This window comes from Terrapene carolina, unplaced genomic scaffold (genome assembly GCF_002925995.2).
Source record: "Terrapene carolina triunguis isolate 2854851 unplaced genomic scaffold, T_m_triunguis-2.0 Scaffold139, whole genome shotgun sequence".
Lineage (NCBI taxonomy): Eukaryota > Metazoa > Chordata > Testudines > Emydidae > Terrapene > Terrapene triunguis.
Genome location: NW_020664490.1, coordinates 14,705,444 through 14,723,055, shown reverse-complemented (window position 1 = coordinate 14,723,055; position 17,612 = coordinate 14,705,444). Strand labels below are relative to the sequence as shown.

Sequence of the window (17,612 nt, the reverse complement as noted above, 5' to 3'; positions counted from 1 at the left end):
TGCTTCCCCTCTGGCATTTTGCTAACCCATGTTTATTCCTGAGGGGATATTTTAATAGTGCAGTAGACAGAGCAATCACTAAAAATAGTTCTAAGAAGCCAAAATGCAAGTTGGTGGTTGAGAGCATGTAAAACAGATTTGCTGGCTGAACTCAAGAATACATGTGCCCCTTTATCAAATATGTACGTTGGCCATAGTTTGTTGTACTATGCAACAAAAGAAAATCTCCAAGCTTTCAAAAATTCAACTACAAGTTAGAGTTGAAACATAAGCTGCAGGCTGCACTAAAAACTGTTGGGTTTTGTAATGTAGGCCTACAGCTCCTTCCTCAACAGACCACAGACTTCGTGGACATCACTGCAGACATCACTAACTCACCAGGATATCAGCAATCCACAAAATAGGGAATTTAAGATGGTAAAGTCCCACCAGCCAAAGTTTTCCTTTTGTTCGGTTATTCTCTTTGGGCCTGTGCCTTGCATAATTATTTTGCCAACTTGGACACAAATCCTCTGGGACCTTGTCAATTAATTATAAAAGACTAGCATTATCATCTTGGCACTTTAGGTATGAATTTCTTTTCATAAATTACCATAACAAACTTGTGTTTTTTTTCCCAAATATGTACCTGTGTTTATCCTATGACTTAATGAATATCTACTCAGTTCACTGCCACAGCCTATTTCTTTGTGGCAAAGCTCCATCTATAAATCACAAATTTAATGAGAAAAGGAAATATCTCAAACAAACTTAGTTATCAATTTGGCCACAGTACTCCAGGACCAATCCCACATAGGTGCACCTGTAATTGGGAAACTATGTAGCAATTCCCCCTACCTTTACCACCACCACCCCCGAGATGTCGTCTGCAAAATTCAACCATCATAACGAATATCAAGAAGACCTCCCATCATCATATGTATCGAATGCAGAAATGACAATGCTTGGTCTTTTAGACAGCACAGTAGAACAAACACAAGTTAAAAAGAAAACAAAACACAAAAGAGAGGTAAATAAGCAAGGGTTTAAAAAAAAAAACAAAAACCCTGAGAGGCCCATAGAGACAGATAAAAACTAAACCATAAGTGCCATGGGATGTTCACCCCATACTAGGCTAGAAGGGGATGGTAAGGCTGAGAAAGGGCCAATTAACTGGAAAGGCCACATCTGAAGGGAATTAGATGGCCTAAGTAACCCCTTAATGATGGTGGAGCCAGGCTAAGAAGGTACAGACAGGGCTAATATAAAGCCAGCAAGCTGGTGGCAGAAGGAAAAGACTCAGGGAAATAGAGTAGAACCTCAGAGTTACGAACACCTCAGGAATGGAGGTTGTTTGTAACTGTGAAATGTTTGTAACTCTGAACGAAACGTTATGGTGGTTCTTTCAAAGGTTTACAACTGAACATTGACTTAATACAGCTTTGAAACTTTACTATGCAGAAGAAAAATGCTGCTTTTAGCCATCATAATTTAAATGAAACAAGCACAGAAACAGTTTCCTTACCTTATCAAGTCTCTTTTTTTTAAACCTTCCCTTTTTTTTTTTTTAGTTGTTTATGTTTAATACAGTACTGGGTTGTTTGGTTTTCTTCAGGTCTCTGCTGCTGCCAGATTGTGTCCTTCCGGTTCCAAATAAGGTGTGTGGTTGACCGATCAATTCATAACTCTGAGTTTCTACTGTAGCGGCAGAGCTTGGCTGCTGATTAGAGGGTCCCTGGGCTTGAACCAGGAGCAGAGGGTAAGCCCGGGTTCACCTACCAGCCAATGAGGAAGTGACGTATACTAGGCAGTGGAGATGAAGGGCAGGTCTACACTACGGCAGTGATCAACGCTCTGAGATCGCTACACCGGCAGTCAATTTAGTGGGTCTAGTAAAGACTCGCCAAAACAACTGCAGATCGTTCTCCAGTTGACCCCCTGTACTTTACCCCCGATAAGAAGAGTAAGGTAAGTCGATGGGAGATTTTCTCCCATCTGCCCCAGCAGTGTAGACCCCACGGTAACTCAACCTAACTTACGTTGACTCCAGCTACGTGAATAACTGGAGTTGCGTAGTGTAGGTCAACTTACCGCGGTAGTGTAGACATAGCCGAAGACTGTCTGGGACAGTCGTCCAATGGGACTTTGATACCCTGGGAGGAGAGGGCTATAGTGACCTGGCTGGAGGGCCGAGTCAAAAAGAAGGAGTACCCTGGGTCGCAGAGAGAGATGGGCCATGCTGCAAGGAAAGGGGTGTCTTACCTGGAAGAAGCTAATCCCCTAAACAGCCAAGAGGGGGATGCCCTAGCGATGAACGGTACCCCATAACAATAAGCAAGACACAAACAGGCAAGGCTTAAAATATTAAAAAGGGAAACACACACACACACACACACACACAGAAAACAAAAATGGGGGGAAAAGTTGCATAGTACATCCTCTTCCAAGCATTACTCCTGGCTATAAATAGCTCAATAAGGCATACTTCAAGTGCTACGGAAGTAATACCTAATAACTTGGTCGAATTCCAGAAGTCATTTATGTGTACGAAACACTTAAGCTACATTTTTTCAGGTTCCTAGGTGAGTAAAGTATTTTAATCTCACATAAAATCACAAATAAAATAAAGTTAAACTAAAACCTTGAAGAGAACTGTAGAATGTTACTATATTTGGATGCTTCATCTTAGCCAGAAGAATTACTTCTTTCTGAGATGCTTCTTTTTCTTTCACAGGCATCTAAAGTGAGTTTAAAAAAAAACCACTGTAAAATGCCAATTTTCTAGTAAAAATTTTTTCTACATAAAGCTCATATCAAAACAGTCATAGGAGATTACATTAGATAAGTGGTAGTGGATCTAAATGTTGCAAGAGTTATTTAAAGGGTTTTATTCACCATTAAAAAAATATGCATATACAGTGAAAAATACAAGTTCTGATATTTGAAAATATATTGACACTTTGACATTTTTAGACTCTGATCCTGAAAACACTTAAGCAGGTGTGTAAATTTACTCTTGTGAGTAGTCCTAATTAGTCAAAGGGACTTTTCTCACATAAGTAAAATTAGGCCCATGCTTGTGTGTTAGCAGGAGCAGGACCCATGTGACTTACGTTCTTGGCATGGGTAAGTTCATATGAACAAAATACAAAGGAAAAATATTGAAAAATACTCCTCTTAAGAGTTATCCACTTTTCCAATATTTTGGGTGAAAGCCTAGCACCACTGAAGTCAATGGCAAAAACTCCCATTGACTTCAGTGGGGATAAGATTTCACCCACGGTGTTTTTCTTAAAGCACCAGATCCTGAAGTCTAGTGATTTCTTGAGAATCTCATCTTTCATTTAAAAGTTGAAAATGTAACCTATGTGTACACAGGAGGGTGAGAAACCAAAAGGCAAATAAAAAGAACCAAAAATCTATTGTTTTTTTTTTTTAAAGTCTTGTAATTTTTGAACATGACTCATGATTTTTGAATGCTCAGGCTTGGCAATTTTTAAAAATTATTGATCTTAAAGCTGTGTACAGCCAAAATCTGAAGTCTTGTATACCTGGCAAATGTTGATTATTGTATTGCTGGTGACTACAGTTTAGAGAGAATTTGTACAGTTTTTGTATCCAGGTAATTTTTAGGTTGTAAAGTCTCTGATATTGAGTATGAACATTGTATAAAGATTCTCAGACCTGGACTATAAAAATGTATTCTTCTATTGCAGCTGCCTAATACATCACACACACACTAATTCACATTAATCACTAAGAGGACTGCTCCTCTCCCCTCATTGTGAATTACTTAATTTTGAAAATAAGTGAACAAACAGTGAAGAAGCAGAGTAATACATCACAAAATGTACTTTGTTCAGTTATTTTGAGAGCTGCAGCTTCATTTTAATTATATGTTCTATCATATTTTACTCAGTCATATTTTTAAATTATAATGAAGTTTAGAAATTAATTAATTGAAATGGCCTGAAGACTAAAACATGTTGAATTAATAAAGTTCAATTCATAGTTATCTTGTGAGAAACTGAAACACAAGTAAATAAAATTTAAACAAATGTTGGTGGAGAAAACGGGAATACTCACAATTAGTAACCATTATACTCAGTGGTAAATGTTTGGCAGGGATATGCCCATAATTTCTATACCTGCTATCATACTCTACACATAGATAAGTCTGAACTAACAGGAAATATAGTGGGCATGTTTTTGTTATATTAAATTTGTACATGTAATCATGCTTGCAAATCACTAAATTAATAGAGAAACTGAACAGTCTTTTAGAAATTTTAACCTTATATAGTCAACATATAATTGTAAAGGAAATAAAAAACTCCTAAGTTTACATTGTAGTAACACATAGCTCTATATCCAACTAAATAAAAAACATCAGTATTATATAGGGTTGCTTTTGTTGTTTTTACCTTTGTTAAATTGATCTCTTTGATAACAGATTGGTGGTTATCTACCTTTCCTTTTGCTAAGAATACTTTGCCAAAGGCTCCTTCCCCAATCATTTTAATAATTTCATATTTATCCATGATGTCTTTGTCTTAAAGCAGTGTCTAAAATACAAAAAAAGTCCCAAATATGAGGGTTTCACAGATAATCAGTGTTCTGAAAATATTCCAATGGATTTCACACGTTGGTGAAGTCGCAAATTTGAAGAATTTAATCACAATCACAATTGTTGTCACCAACTGGAAACAACTGGGTTGGTGTGCAGTGTATCTAATTAAACCAGCTTTTCCAAATGTAAGAATGCTGAGCCCCCCACACCTTCTGGAAAATAAAACCAGTTACAACTCCCTTCAGCGCCAGGTGGTGTTAGACATCTACTCAAAATGTGCTGACACTAATTCTATGACATGACTTCTCTTTCCTTATAAGCTTTGAGGCTCAGTGAAATAGTTAAAAGCATTAACACCAAGTATTATCACTGGCATCTGGGTTAGCACCCATTGAAATGAATGGGGACATTCACACTGTAGCTACCAGGCAAACTCAGGCAGCGCTGGCTGCCCCCTCACAGCCAGGACTGCGTTTGCGGGGTCTTCTGGCAACCAGCCAGAGACTCAGACGCAAGCTGGGTTCTGGGATGGTGGGGGGGACCCGCACTTCGGGAAAGGCTGGATCCGACCGTGGGCGCCTGTGGTCAGGCCCCAGGCAGCTGCAGGCAGGAGGCGGGGCTCGGGCAGCCTTGGTTTGCAGCCAGCCCTACACAAAGTCTCCCTGTTTGTCGCTATTTACAGCCTCCTGGTGCAGTGGGGGGGGGCGCTCTGCCCCCGTTGCCCCCACCCCTGGTGCTGTGGGGGCCACGGAGTTATCCCTGAGTCCTCGCCCTGCCCTGCCGGGCCTCCCCTCCCCGCGCGCTCCGTTGCCATGGAGCCGGGACGCGCCAGACCCGCCGCTCAGCGCAGCCCCTCGTTCAGCCCCCGCGCGGCGCCGCCTGGGCCCGGCGGGCCTAGATCGGGGTGCGCGGTACCTGTGTGCCGGAGCCGGCCCGGGTCCCGCGCCCCGCAGCAGTGAGAGCAGAGCGCGGGGTGAGGGTGGGAAGGAGGAGGAGCCCGGGCTCCCCGAGGGGGGAGGAGCCTGGACAATATAGTGCCCTGACCCCTCCCGGGATCCCCCAGCGCGGCCCCCTCACCCAGGGGCCCTCACTGCACCCCCTCACCCAGTGTTCCCTATCACCGTGTCCTCACTGCACCCCCTCACTCAGTGTCATCACTGTACCCCATCACCCAGTGTACCCCATCACTGTCCTCACTGTATCCCCATCGCCCAATACACCCCATCACCCAGTGTCGTCACTATACCCCATCACCCAGTGTACCTCATCACTGTCCTCACTGCACCCCCATCGCCCAGTGTACCCCATCACCCAGTATCCTCACTGCACCTTCATCACCCAGTGTCCCCACTGCATCCCCAATCCCCAGTGTCCTGACTGCACCCCCCCCCCATCACCCAGAGTCCTCACTACACACCCAGAGACCCGTGTCTTCTTCACTATATCTCCCCCATTGCCCAGTGTTCCTGTACCAAGACTAGAATCCTCATTTCAATTGACGGAGGTCAGTGTTCCACCTGCACCTCACAAAAGAGACCAGTGTTTCCTTCCCCTCACCACACACACATATACCCATGTCCTCTCTGCGCATAAACCTAACTCACCACCCTAATTCAAGGTTTTCTGTAAAAATCTTCTCTGTTATTAAAATGAATAAACAAAAACAATCAAGTCTAGGGCATTTTCAAAGGATTGCAAACTGGCTGGAGAGAGCCATAGGCCTTTATTAAAACTTATTATAGTCCCTAAAGCTACATTCAGGCAAGATCAGTTATTCCTACTATAAAACATCTGTATTTTTATCAAAAAGACACCTTACATATTATTCTTTTAGTGCTACCATTCCTTACTTGCCACACTGTGATCAATTTAAACAGTGTTGCTCTCCTTGGCATTTTTACAGAACAAGCATATATTCAATACTCAGATTTGTTCATTGGATTGCGGTTTTAATTTTTATCATGTATATTTTTTCTCCATTCTGATGTGTATGAAACTTACACATTCAGAACTAATCAACTTGAAAACTGTTGATTTAGCATTACAAAATTAAAATCCAAACTTGGATTAGATACATTTAACAACTGTAATTTATATATTGTACATATAATTGTTACATTATACATTCAGTCATTGTATTTGGCCATCATCTTCAATTCAGATACCCAATCAGGATCATCTTCCTCTTCAAAGTCCCTAAAAACAGATTAAAAGAATAAATTCTCAAAGCTAAAATAATATGGTCATAAAAATCTTGACTACTATTTTTCCTTCTTCCACAATTATCCCATATATCACGTTGAATTACAGTCAAAATAACCTAATTACAAAAGGTATATTCCTTACACCGTTGTGATTAGGGAATGGAAAGGTATTATTTTTTGAATTCATTCAAATTATAGCTTTCATAAGAAAATACAAACAAGGGCCCAGATCCACAAATGGGAGTAAGGTGTTGCAATGCTGAGCATCATGGCATCTAACTTTTAGGCACCTAGAAAATTACAGGAACAACACTGCGATCCGAAAAGCCTGAGTTAGGTACCTAGTCTCTTATGTAACGAATGGGGAGAGATAGTAGCTTAGAACTTGATCCCCAAAGCCAGCATGCTAGGCAGAGAGCCACATAAACCAAAAAATGGGAGAAGCCAACAAGAGGAGTGTGTGCTAAGCCTTTCACAAAAGCTCTTAAGCAAACTAAGGCCTTGTCTAAACTACAGGAGAAATTCAATCTAAGCTACGCAATTTGAGTTACGTGAATAGCGTAACTCAAATAGACGTTTCTTAGATCTACTTACTGCGGGGTCCGCATTATGCGATGTCGATTGGAGATGCTCTCCGTCGACTCCTCCTACTCTTCTCGATCCAGTGGAGTACAGGAGTTGACGGGAGATCGATCTGCAGTCGATTTAGCGGGTCTTCACTAGACCCGCTAAATCAACAGCCGATGCATCGCTCGCCCCTAGTAGATCACCCGGTAAGTGTAGACAAGCCCTAAGCAGTCATGGGGTAAGAGGGAAGGTCCTCTCATGGATCAGTAACTGGTTAAAAGACAGGAAACAAAGGGTTGGAATAAACTGTCAATTTTCATAATGGAGAGAGGTAAATAGCAGGGTCCCCCAATTATCTGTACTGGGACCTGTGTTGTTTAACATACTCATAAATGATCTGGAAAGGGGAGTGAACAGTCAGCTGGCAAAATTTGTAGACAATACAAAATTACTCAAAAAAGCTGACTTCAAAGAGAAAGGGATCTCACTAAACTGGGTGACTGGGCAACAAAATGGCAGATGAAATTCAAATGTTGATAAATGCAAAGTAATGCACATTGGGAAAAATAATCCCAGCTATACATACAAAAAGCTGGGGTCTAAATTAGCTATTGCTCAAGAAAGCGATATTGGAGTCACTGTAGATAGTTCCCCAAAAACATCTGCTCAATATGTAGTGGCGATTAAAAAGCTAACAAAATATTCGGAACCATTACGAAAGGGATAGATAATGAAACAGAAAATATCACACCTTCAATACTGCATGCAGTTCTGGTCACCCCATTTCAAACAAGATACATTAGAATCGGAAAAGGTACAGAGAAGGGTTATAAAAGTGATTAGGGGTATGGAACAGCTTCCATATGAGAAGAGATTAAAAAGACTGGACTGTTCATCTTAAAAAAGAGATGACTAAAGGGGAGATATGATAGAGGTCTATAAAATAATGAATGGTGTGGAGAAAGTAAATGGGGAAGCACTATTTACCCCTTCACACACCACAAGAATTAGGGGTCACCCAATGAAATTAATAGGCAGCAGGTTTAAAAACAAACAAAATGAAGTGCTTCTTCACACAACACTCAGTGAACCTGCAGAACTCATTGCCATGTGATGTGGTGAAAGCTAAAAGTATAACTGGGTTAAAAACAAATTAGATAAGTTCATGGATGATAGGTCCACCAATGGTTAGGGATGCAATTCCATGTTCCGAGTGTTCCTAAACCTCTATCTGCCAGAAGCTGGGACTGGACGACAGGGGATGGGTCATTCAATAATTGCCCTGTGAAGCATCTGGCATTGGCCACTGTCAGAAGACAGGATACTGGGCTAGATGGACCATTGGTCTGACCCAGTATGGCCATTCTCATGTCAATAGTGAACAACAGTAAGGAAATCTGTAATTTATTTAATTTTCACATCACTGGTATGTATAAATATGGTACTTATTAGCAAATGCACAAGTGGTACTATAAAGAGAAAAAAAGGTTCAAAATATAAAATAATAATTTGGGAGAGAAAACAGAGATGTAGAAGTAAAAAATCAGAAATGTCCGAAGTGTCCAAACAGTGTAGGTGGGCATCACACACTCTAAGGCCATTCAATAGTCTCGGGGTCAGCAGTGTGGAGTCTGAAAAGTCCTCCTGACAGACCAGCAAGAGATAAGCAGCCATTCAGTAGACATGCGGCATCCTAAACCACACTGCAGCCACGCGACAACTGTTCCTGAGGCTCCAGGTGTGCTTACTTGCCACACACCTCACCACTTCACATCTGAAATGGCTGCACTTGCACCAGAGATTGCATGGCAGGCAGCTTGAAGCCAGTTGGGCATGTCTTCACTAGCACCATTAAAGCACTGTCCGCAGCAGCGCTTTAATGTGGCTGTGTAGTCGCAGCATAGCGCTGGGAGAGAGCTCTCCCAGCATGATAAAAAAACCACCCCCACAAGGGGAATAGCTCCCAGCACTGATGCACTTTACAGCACTGAAACTTGCAGCACTCAAAGGGGGGCACACCGCTGACCGAGAAAGTGCAGTGTTGTAAAGTGCCAGTGTAGACAAGCCCTTAGTCTCTAATCAGGCTTAGTGATGAGGAAGGAGTTTATTACAGTGGGAACAGCTCATTCCCATTTGGCTCACCACAATGTGGCAAGTATGTGAAATATAGTAGTGAAAAAGTACTTTGAATTTTATACTTTAGTAGCAATAAATGTGGTCAGATAAAAGAGGCATGAATTTATATGCTGAAAAATGGTAAAATATTCCAGGTTTTCAAGAGAAAAGGTTATTTTTGAGCAATAGCTCTAACAAATCTAAAGAAAACCATGAGAGCTGAATATAATTTTTAAGATGTGTTGGAACATACGTATCTTCTTCATCAGATCTTGGTTCAAGCCTCTCAGAATCCATTATAATGGCTTCACCTTCACCATCTATTTCATCAGATACTTTGGTTTCCTCAGAAAGTGGACCTCTCAATAAGTCTTCAGAGGCTTTGAAACAAAGGGGGGGGGGACCCACAATAATTTAGTGTGAAAAAGAAAGCTAAAAGTGTTTCAAAACCAAAATCAAATGTCAACAAAATTCACACCTCCCAATGCCTCACCAGTCCCCCAAGTTTTGAATATTGCTTCTAAATTCTTTCTACCGCCCCCTTTGTTAACTCCATAAATCATAACGTCTGTCTTCACTGCAGTTACCCCAAGTTATAACTTGAGCGTTGCCTATAACTCGAGTTGCATTCACACACAAAACCCCTTAATTTGAGTGTGGTAGTATTTTTATTTGAGCTGACAAGCCTTTTGGCTACAGCTCAAGTTAGCACAATTCTTCAGCTGCTAACACAATTGCTCTGTGTTGCTAATACAATCACTCTGTGCAATAAACCAATCATTCTGTGCAGCTAAGGGTATGTCTACACAGACAATGTTAAAGCGCTGTTTTTTCACACCCCTGAGCAAAGAAAATTTCAGCACTGTGATTGACAGTGTAGACAAGACCTAAGCGTTGTTTTGCAGCATGGTTGCTTTGACTTGAGCTAGGCTAACTCAAGAGGAGTTAACTTGGATGTAGATAATTCGAGTTAATCCTGCAGTGAAGACATAGCTATTGGTAATATTCACCCTACCTTACTCCTGGGGGAATTCTGTGCCACTGCGCAATGCAGAATTTTGCAGAAATTAACGTTGTGCGCGCAGAATTTCCTTTCCCCCACAGAAATGGGCTACAGTGCTGCTGGCCGCCACGAGGGGCTGCTGGACCTGGCAGAGCCCAGCTCACACATAGAAGACACTGCTGGGGGGAGGGACAGGGAGCTAGGGGCTTCCTGGCAGCTAGAGTTCCCAGCATGCCCTGAGGGAACGAGAGGGTAGCGCTCAGGAAACTCTGTGCAAGCCTGGGACCAAGCATCAGGCTGTTTCTCCCTCTGGATCCCTGGACTCTGGGGCAGGAGGGGGGCTGGTGTCTGGGCTGGGGAGGACATGGCTGGGCTCTGAGGGGGGGAAAGGGGTGCCCTGCGGCTGGGCTCTGGGGGGGGGAGAGGGTGTGGGTATTTGGGCCGGGGGCCCCACGACTGGGCTCTGGGGAGTAGGGGGTTTGGGTGTATTTGCTGGGGGGGAGGCACCACAGCTGGGCTATTGGGGGGAGGGGTTGTAGGTATCTGGCCCCCTAGCTGGGCTCCAGGGGGGAGAGAAGGAGGCAGAGAAACAGGAATTGGATTGTCATAGAGGTTTCTTTAACTCTCTACTCCTGGGGAAAAATGTGTGTGTGTCTGTATTGTTACAGACATATTTGCTGACAGGTATTTTGAAATAAATTACCAAAATAATTGAAACTAGCATGATTATCTAGTGTTATTTTGACAAATACAATTTGCAGAATTTTGAATTTTTTGGCACAGAATGGCCGCAGGAGTAACTTTACTGCAGGTAGCCCATGTGAAGGCCTTCCCACCACTTATGTTCAAAGAACCTTTTTCTATTGGGTGAATTTCACCTTATGTATTTGTAGGGCTACACACATCCCAAGAGAGAGTACACATACTGCCAAAATCAGGCTCCATGATCCAAGAACTCTTTTGTTTCTCAGGCCAATTAGCTTGTCTGAATTTAGCTCTCTCAAATTAACAAGCTCTCACTGCTACCATATGAGAAATCAACCAACATCAGCACATGCCTAGATTTTAGGAAGAGAGGAGATCATTATGATCATCTAGTCCAGGGGTAGGCAACCTGTGGCACGCAAGCTGATTTTCAGTGGCACTCACACTGCCCGGGTCCTGGCCACCGGTCCAGGGGCTCTGCATTTTACTTTAATTTTAAATGAATCTTCTTAAAAATTTTAAAAACCTTATTTACTTTACTTACAACACTAGTTTAGTTATATATTATAGACCAGTGGTTCCCAAACTTGTTCCGCCGCTTGTGCAGGAAAAGCCCCTGGTGGGCCGGGCCAGTTTGTTTACCTGCCGCGGGTTCGGCTAATCACGGTTCCCAGTGGCCGCGGTTCGCTGCTCCAGGCCAATGGGAGCTGCTGGAAGTGGCGCGGGCGAGGGACATACTGACCGCCGCTTCCAGAAGCTCCCATTGCTCTGGAGCAGCGAACCACGTCCAATGGGAGCCACGATCGGCTGAACCCGCGGACGTGGCAGGTAAACAAACCGGCCTGGTCTGCCAGGGGCTTTCCCTGCACAAGCGGCAGAACAAGTTTGGGAACCACTGTTATAGACTTATAAAAAGAGACCTTCTAAAAATGTTAAAATGTATTACTGGCATGCAAAACCTTAAATCAGAGTGAATAAATGAAGACTCGGCACACCACTTATGAAAGTTGTCGACCCCTGCTCTAGTCTGACACTCCACATAACACAGGCCAAAAATTTCACCCATCAAATCATGTATCTAGCTCAGAGTTTCTGGTTGAGCTATAACATATATTTTAGAAAATCATTCAATCTTTATTTAAAGAGTTCAAGTGACGGAAAATCCACGAAATCCAGAGGCAAGCTGTTCCAATGATACTTACTCTCACTGTTAATGTATATTTTATTTTGTCTGAATTTGTCTAGCTTCAACTTCCAGCCATTGGATCTCATTGTCCCTTTATCTGTTAAAGAACTCTCTGCTATCAGAAATCTTCTCCCCATGTAGTACTTCTAGACCTCTCTTAACATTCTCTTTGGTAAGCTAAATAAATTGAGTTTCTTCAGTCTCTCACTGTAAGGCAGGTTTTCCCAAACTCAATCATATTTGTAACTTTTTCCTTAACCCTTTCTTCAGTTTTTAAATGTGGACAAGCAAAGGAAGTATGAAGTCAAATCATAAACTGGACACAAAAAGACATTCTCCTATGCCTACAGCATCAGTACAGGCTGTTACACTCTTTGTTAAATGAGTAATTAAACAAGCTAATAAAGCAGTCTGCAAAAGAATGCAGGATAGAATCAGAATCTGGCACCTGGTCTACACCTAAAAATTAGATCAATCTAGCTACATTTCTCAGGGCTGTGAAAAATGTCAAGCCCTGTGTGACATTATTAGGTCAGCCTAACCGCCATTGTGGATGCAGCTAGGTCAACGGAAGAATTCTTCTGTCGAATTAGCTACCATCTCTCAAGGTTGTGGATTTACTACAGCAACAGAAATACCCCTTCTGTTGTTGTAGCAGCGAATGTCTACACTACAGCAGCATAAGTGCAGCACTGTAGTGCTTGTAGTGTAGATATACCCTGGGGCCATGGCTTCCCAAAGCTCTGCCACTTGTCCTAAAGAAGCAGCAAATCTGCTAGAAGAAATTTTTTTATACCTTACTCTTTCAGCATCCTGCCTTCCAGAAAAACTTTGATCACTATGGATCTGATTTTCAAAATGTCAGTTTGCCTGTAGACTCAGGATTTACCTGGTTTATAGATTGTGTAGGTTTTAAACGCTAAGCTGATATCAGCATTCTTGAGAATATTCATCAAGGTGTGAGGAGTTTCTTTGATCCACTGCTTACGTGGTTTATCTTCACTGTACTTTATAACACAGCCACCTAGTAAAAACATCATTAGCATATCATTGATCATTAGCAAATCATACCCTGAAATATACTATCTACATAAGAAATCATTAATAAAATGAACTATAGAGATATCTACTAGAGAAATAACAGAGAGGTGTGGTCTGGAGGTTTGAGCTTGTAGCATTATTGTCCAGCTCCCCAAACACATAGACACTTATTTAGTTGGTGAACTGATGCTGATTGTGTCAGCACTAGAGCAGAATGAGAGTACTGAAGGCAGCAAGAGACTCTGGATTCTGTCAGGAAGCCAGCAGAAGCCAGGACCAAGTGTAGAGGCATAGCACCTCTGCCTGGATATCATGTGCCTCTATGAATCTCATAGGATGGAGCCCGGGGGGTCAGTTCTGCAGAAGAAAAACTCACTCCTACAGCAGAAATCAACGGAAATACAAGTCCAAACATGTTTAGTTTCCATTCCATGGCCTGGTGTATCATCTGTTCCCCCAACTTTTGGAATTTTCTGACCATTAATATTTTGATTTTGTAATCAAATACTAATGCTAGTTTTCACATTTATTTATAATATACATTTATCTCATAATAATAATTATAGTCCTATAATGAACAAGGCATCCATTACTGCAGTATGTGGGTGCACTGTACAAGGTAATATCTGCACATTTTTCAGTAAAGGATCTGTGCTAAAGTGTTCCTATTGAGAGTTGTTATCACAGCAGGACATAGAAAAAGAGAGTCTCTGAGATACAGTAATTAGAGCCTAGGCCATTTAAGCCTTTGTCAATAGTAATCAGCACTTGAATTACCTGCACCTTAGTTGAAACAGCACAGAAGGTGAAGCACAATGTGATATGCTCCCACCAGCCTGCTCTACTCAAAAGATGGGAAGCTGAATTCTTATAAGTAGCTCTCAAGGTTAGCTCAATGTAGAGCATGTTAAAGTGATTTAGCCTCTTGTAACAGGGACATAACTGTGGTAAAGGCACAATCTCTTGGTCAAACAGAGATGATGAGCATTTTGCTGTCAACACTGCTTTAACCACTTGTGGCTCTTTCCAACACTGCTGGCATCTATCTCAGAATTTCAAAATCACACCTTAAAAATCAGACACCTATTCTCTTCTGCATTGTTTACTACTTCAAACCCTTATTGGTATGGTGGTTTTTGTAATTATTAGATATTCCTTGCATAGTGCTGTCATTTTCTAAAAAATCATTTTTTTACAACACCATTAAGAAATCTGCACATTTCTTGTATGAAAAACAAATAAAAGTCAACTGTAAATACATTTAGCCTGATCTTACTTTCATCCTCCTCAGCTGTAAAACTGGAAGAAAGTAAGGATGCATTTTCCAGGACATTTACCACTGTATTGGACACTCCCCTTTCCCAATGTCTTCTGTGGGGACTTGGCAAATTTGCATTCTTTGGGGGGACTTCACAGTTTTCTGATGAAACTGGCATGAAAAAGAAAGTTGATTACTAGCTTCTAACACATTTCTATGCTCAAACAAAATACTATAATGAGCAATAAAGTACTCTAGCAACACTGAGATTGGGCACTATGGGTCAAAATTTGGACTTAATGGAAGTGGGTGCAACTCCAAATTGGTCCCATGTGTTGGTTTATTTTTATTACATCAATTGTTTTCAAACAACCTGCTTTTCTAACATTGTGGGCAAGACTTTAATCTGAAATATACAATAATAATCACTGTATCTCAAAAAGTTTGCATGCAAGTGTACTGGCACCTTTTTCTGTAATTACAGTGTTGTGTACTCCATGTTTTTAAGTTAAAGATTTGGCTGTATGTACAGCAGATCAGCATCATTATAAATAAGAGAACGCATAAGCCTTAGAATTCAATATACATTACCCTCTTCACCAGCGCCCTTTTGCTTCAGTGTCCTCTCACTCAAGCGCTTGGTTATGTTCTCCAGTTCTGAATTGCTACCTGTACTACTTTGATCTCCACATTGCTTTAAAAGGTACAAGGACAGCATTAATCATTACTTGTATTGTTAAAGCAATTAAACAATAATCCTTGCAAGTCTTTTTTTTGGTACATTTTGGACAAAAATACTAGTCAAGTATTTTAAAGTTAATACCACCGACACCAAACCAGCAATTGCACTGCACTTCCTATACCCCATTTCATACTGTATGTCCCTTCTTGACAGTGTCAGGATTTCTGACACCAAGCACAAGTTTAATTATGTATGGCTATCCATCTTTTATTTTTTTTAAGCAGAAGCAATAGAATGGGGAATGAATAGGTGCAGCTGGATTGGATGAATGAATAGGAATTGAGCTGGAGAACAACAAGGTGCACCCAAACAGGAAGCTTCCAGATTGACAGGTCCATTAAGAAACTCAGCCAGGCAAAGGAAATGAGCCCTATTGGCAACATGTCTCTTCTCTATTTTGAAAAATATAGTCACTGGGGATGGTGTAGGCTCTGCTAAAATTTGCTCAGAAGTAATCTTTCAGTCATTTATAACTTAATTAATTTAATTACCCTCACCCCAAATCAAGCATGGGCACTAGTTCTCAGTGAGGACTATGTCCAGGCCAAACTGTTTCTGCTGTGGCTTGTTCAATGTTTTTGTTTTTAAAACAAATGGACATGTGTATTTTTAGCCACTGTCCCATAACTCAAACAACTGGAGGGATTTATCTGGAGTACTGTGTCCAGTTTTGGGCCCCACACTACAAGAAGGATGTGGAAAAATTGGAAAGAGTCCAGTGGAGGGCAACAAAAATGATTAGGGGGCTGGAGCACATGACTTATGAGGAGAGGCTGAGGGAACTGGGATTGTTTAGTCTGCAGAAGAGAAGAATGAGGGGGGATTTGATAGCTGCTTTCAACTACCTGAAAGGAGGTTCCAAAGAGGATGGATCTAGACTGTTCTCAGTGGTACCAGATGACAGAACAAGGAGTAATGGTCTCAAGTTGCAGTGGGGGAGGTTTAAGTTGGATATTAGGAAAAACTTTTTCACTAGGGGGGTGGTGAAGCACTGGAATGGGTTACCTAGGGAGGTGGTGGAATCTCCTTCCTTAGAGGTTTTTAAGGTCAGGCTTGACAAAGTCCTGGCTGGGATAATTTAGTTGGGAATTGGTCCTGCTTTGAGCAGGGGGTTGGACTAGATGACCTCCTGAGGTCCCTTCCAACCCTGATATTCTATGATTCTATGATTTTCAATAAAACTAAAACAAAATCCACCTCTGGGCAGGGACTAAACATGGAAAACGCAAGACCCTAAGCCAAAATTTCAGAAAGCCACAAGGATATGAAGCTGAGATTATATCAGAAAATGTTGCAATTTTAACTGTAGCAGATGTGGACAGTACCTACTATAACAGATATGTGGGTGACATGTTTATATAAATACCACCACAATTCACTTCACTGCTGATCTAGCAGCCTATGGATTATTAATGAATACAGTAACTAGTCTGCAACAACAATTTGCTATATGTTATTTTAAAAAATAAGGATTATATTTTTATTCATATTTGAGTACTTACCCCATTATTAGAACGTCCACCTGTTCTGACAGCACCTGCTAAATTAATGGACATGTTCAAAAATTAAATTCACATTTGAGGTAAGCAGCTGGAGTAAAGTGGTGCTCATGAAGGTAAGAAATTAACACCACTGAGCCAGGCATTTTGAAGGAAAATTCTGTGACAGCATCTTCACTGCTCTGCCAATATACCTCAGTCCCATCTTGAGACACTTCTGCTATTCAATTCCCCTGAACCTCTCTCTGAAAAAAAGGAACTGTTGATTCTCTGTGATTATGCAGTGGGTTTGAGCAGTGGGTAAATACCCCCAGGGGAGAAAACACACACACACACACACACACGGTTTAAACTAGGAAGATATGCCAATAGGACAATTTACATGCTTGAAGTTATGCACATGAGCAGACGGACTTCATTGAGCTGGAGCCTCAAACCAGACAGTGATACTATTACCCTTAAATTTATCACACAAAAGTAGAATACTGCTTACAAATAAAATATGTGGCACATAAACTTTTCCTTCTTGTGCTAAAAAATATCAGATAAATGTGTTCCTTATGGTAAAGGATAAAATTGTAGTTTGCAAAATCAAAGTTCCTACTAAATTCTGCAAAGCTGAACTATATAGCATCCAAACAGGTTCAAGATTCCACATTTAAAAATAATTTCAACTTTATTTGAAAACACAGAACTTTAATGTTAGATTCTAAGATACTGCATTTCATACTCACTTATTCTGA

General features: G+C 41.3%; 2 protein-coding genes across 2 annotated transcripts in view; both read right to left on the bottom strand.

The window, feature by feature from the left end:
• LOC112117665 (serine/threonine-protein kinase Nek5) overlaps positions 1-5,509 on the bottom strand; it is a 47,348-nt gene extending 41,839 nt beyond the window's left edge. Inside the window, exons 1-3 of the mRNA XM_024215707.2 lie at positions 5,465-5,509; positions 4,404-4,544; positions 2,621-2,717 (exon numbers count right to left, since the gene is read on the bottom strand). Of these exons, the coding sequence (XP_024071475.2) occupies positions 2,621-2,717; positions 4,404-4,520 (214 nt within the window). The 5' untranslated portion in view covers positions 4,521-4,544; positions 5,465-5,509. The remainder of the gene's footprint in view (positions 1-2,620; positions 2,718-4,403; positions 4,545-5,464) is intronic.
• A 930-nt stretch (positions 5,510-6,439) lies between these two features.
• Positions 6,440-17,612, bottom strand: part of LOC113406780 (serine/threonine-protein kinase Nek3-like) — a 29,856-nt gene continuing 18,683 nt past the window's right edge. The window contains exons 11-16 of the mRNA XM_026653474.1: positions 16,873-16,910; positions 15,220-15,322; positions 14,647-14,799; positions 13,219-13,353; positions 9,689-9,815; positions 6,440-6,745 (exon numbers count right to left, since the gene is read on the bottom strand). Coding sequence (XP_026509259.1) covers positions 6,676-6,745; positions 9,689-9,815; positions 13,219-13,353; positions 14,647-14,799; positions 15,220-15,322; positions 16,873-16,910 — 626 coding nt within the window. The 3' untranslated portion in view covers positions 6,440-6,675. The remainder of the gene's footprint in view (positions 6,746-9,688; positions 9,816-13,218; positions 13,354-14,646; positions 14,800-15,219; positions 15,323-16,872; positions 16,911-17,612) is intronic.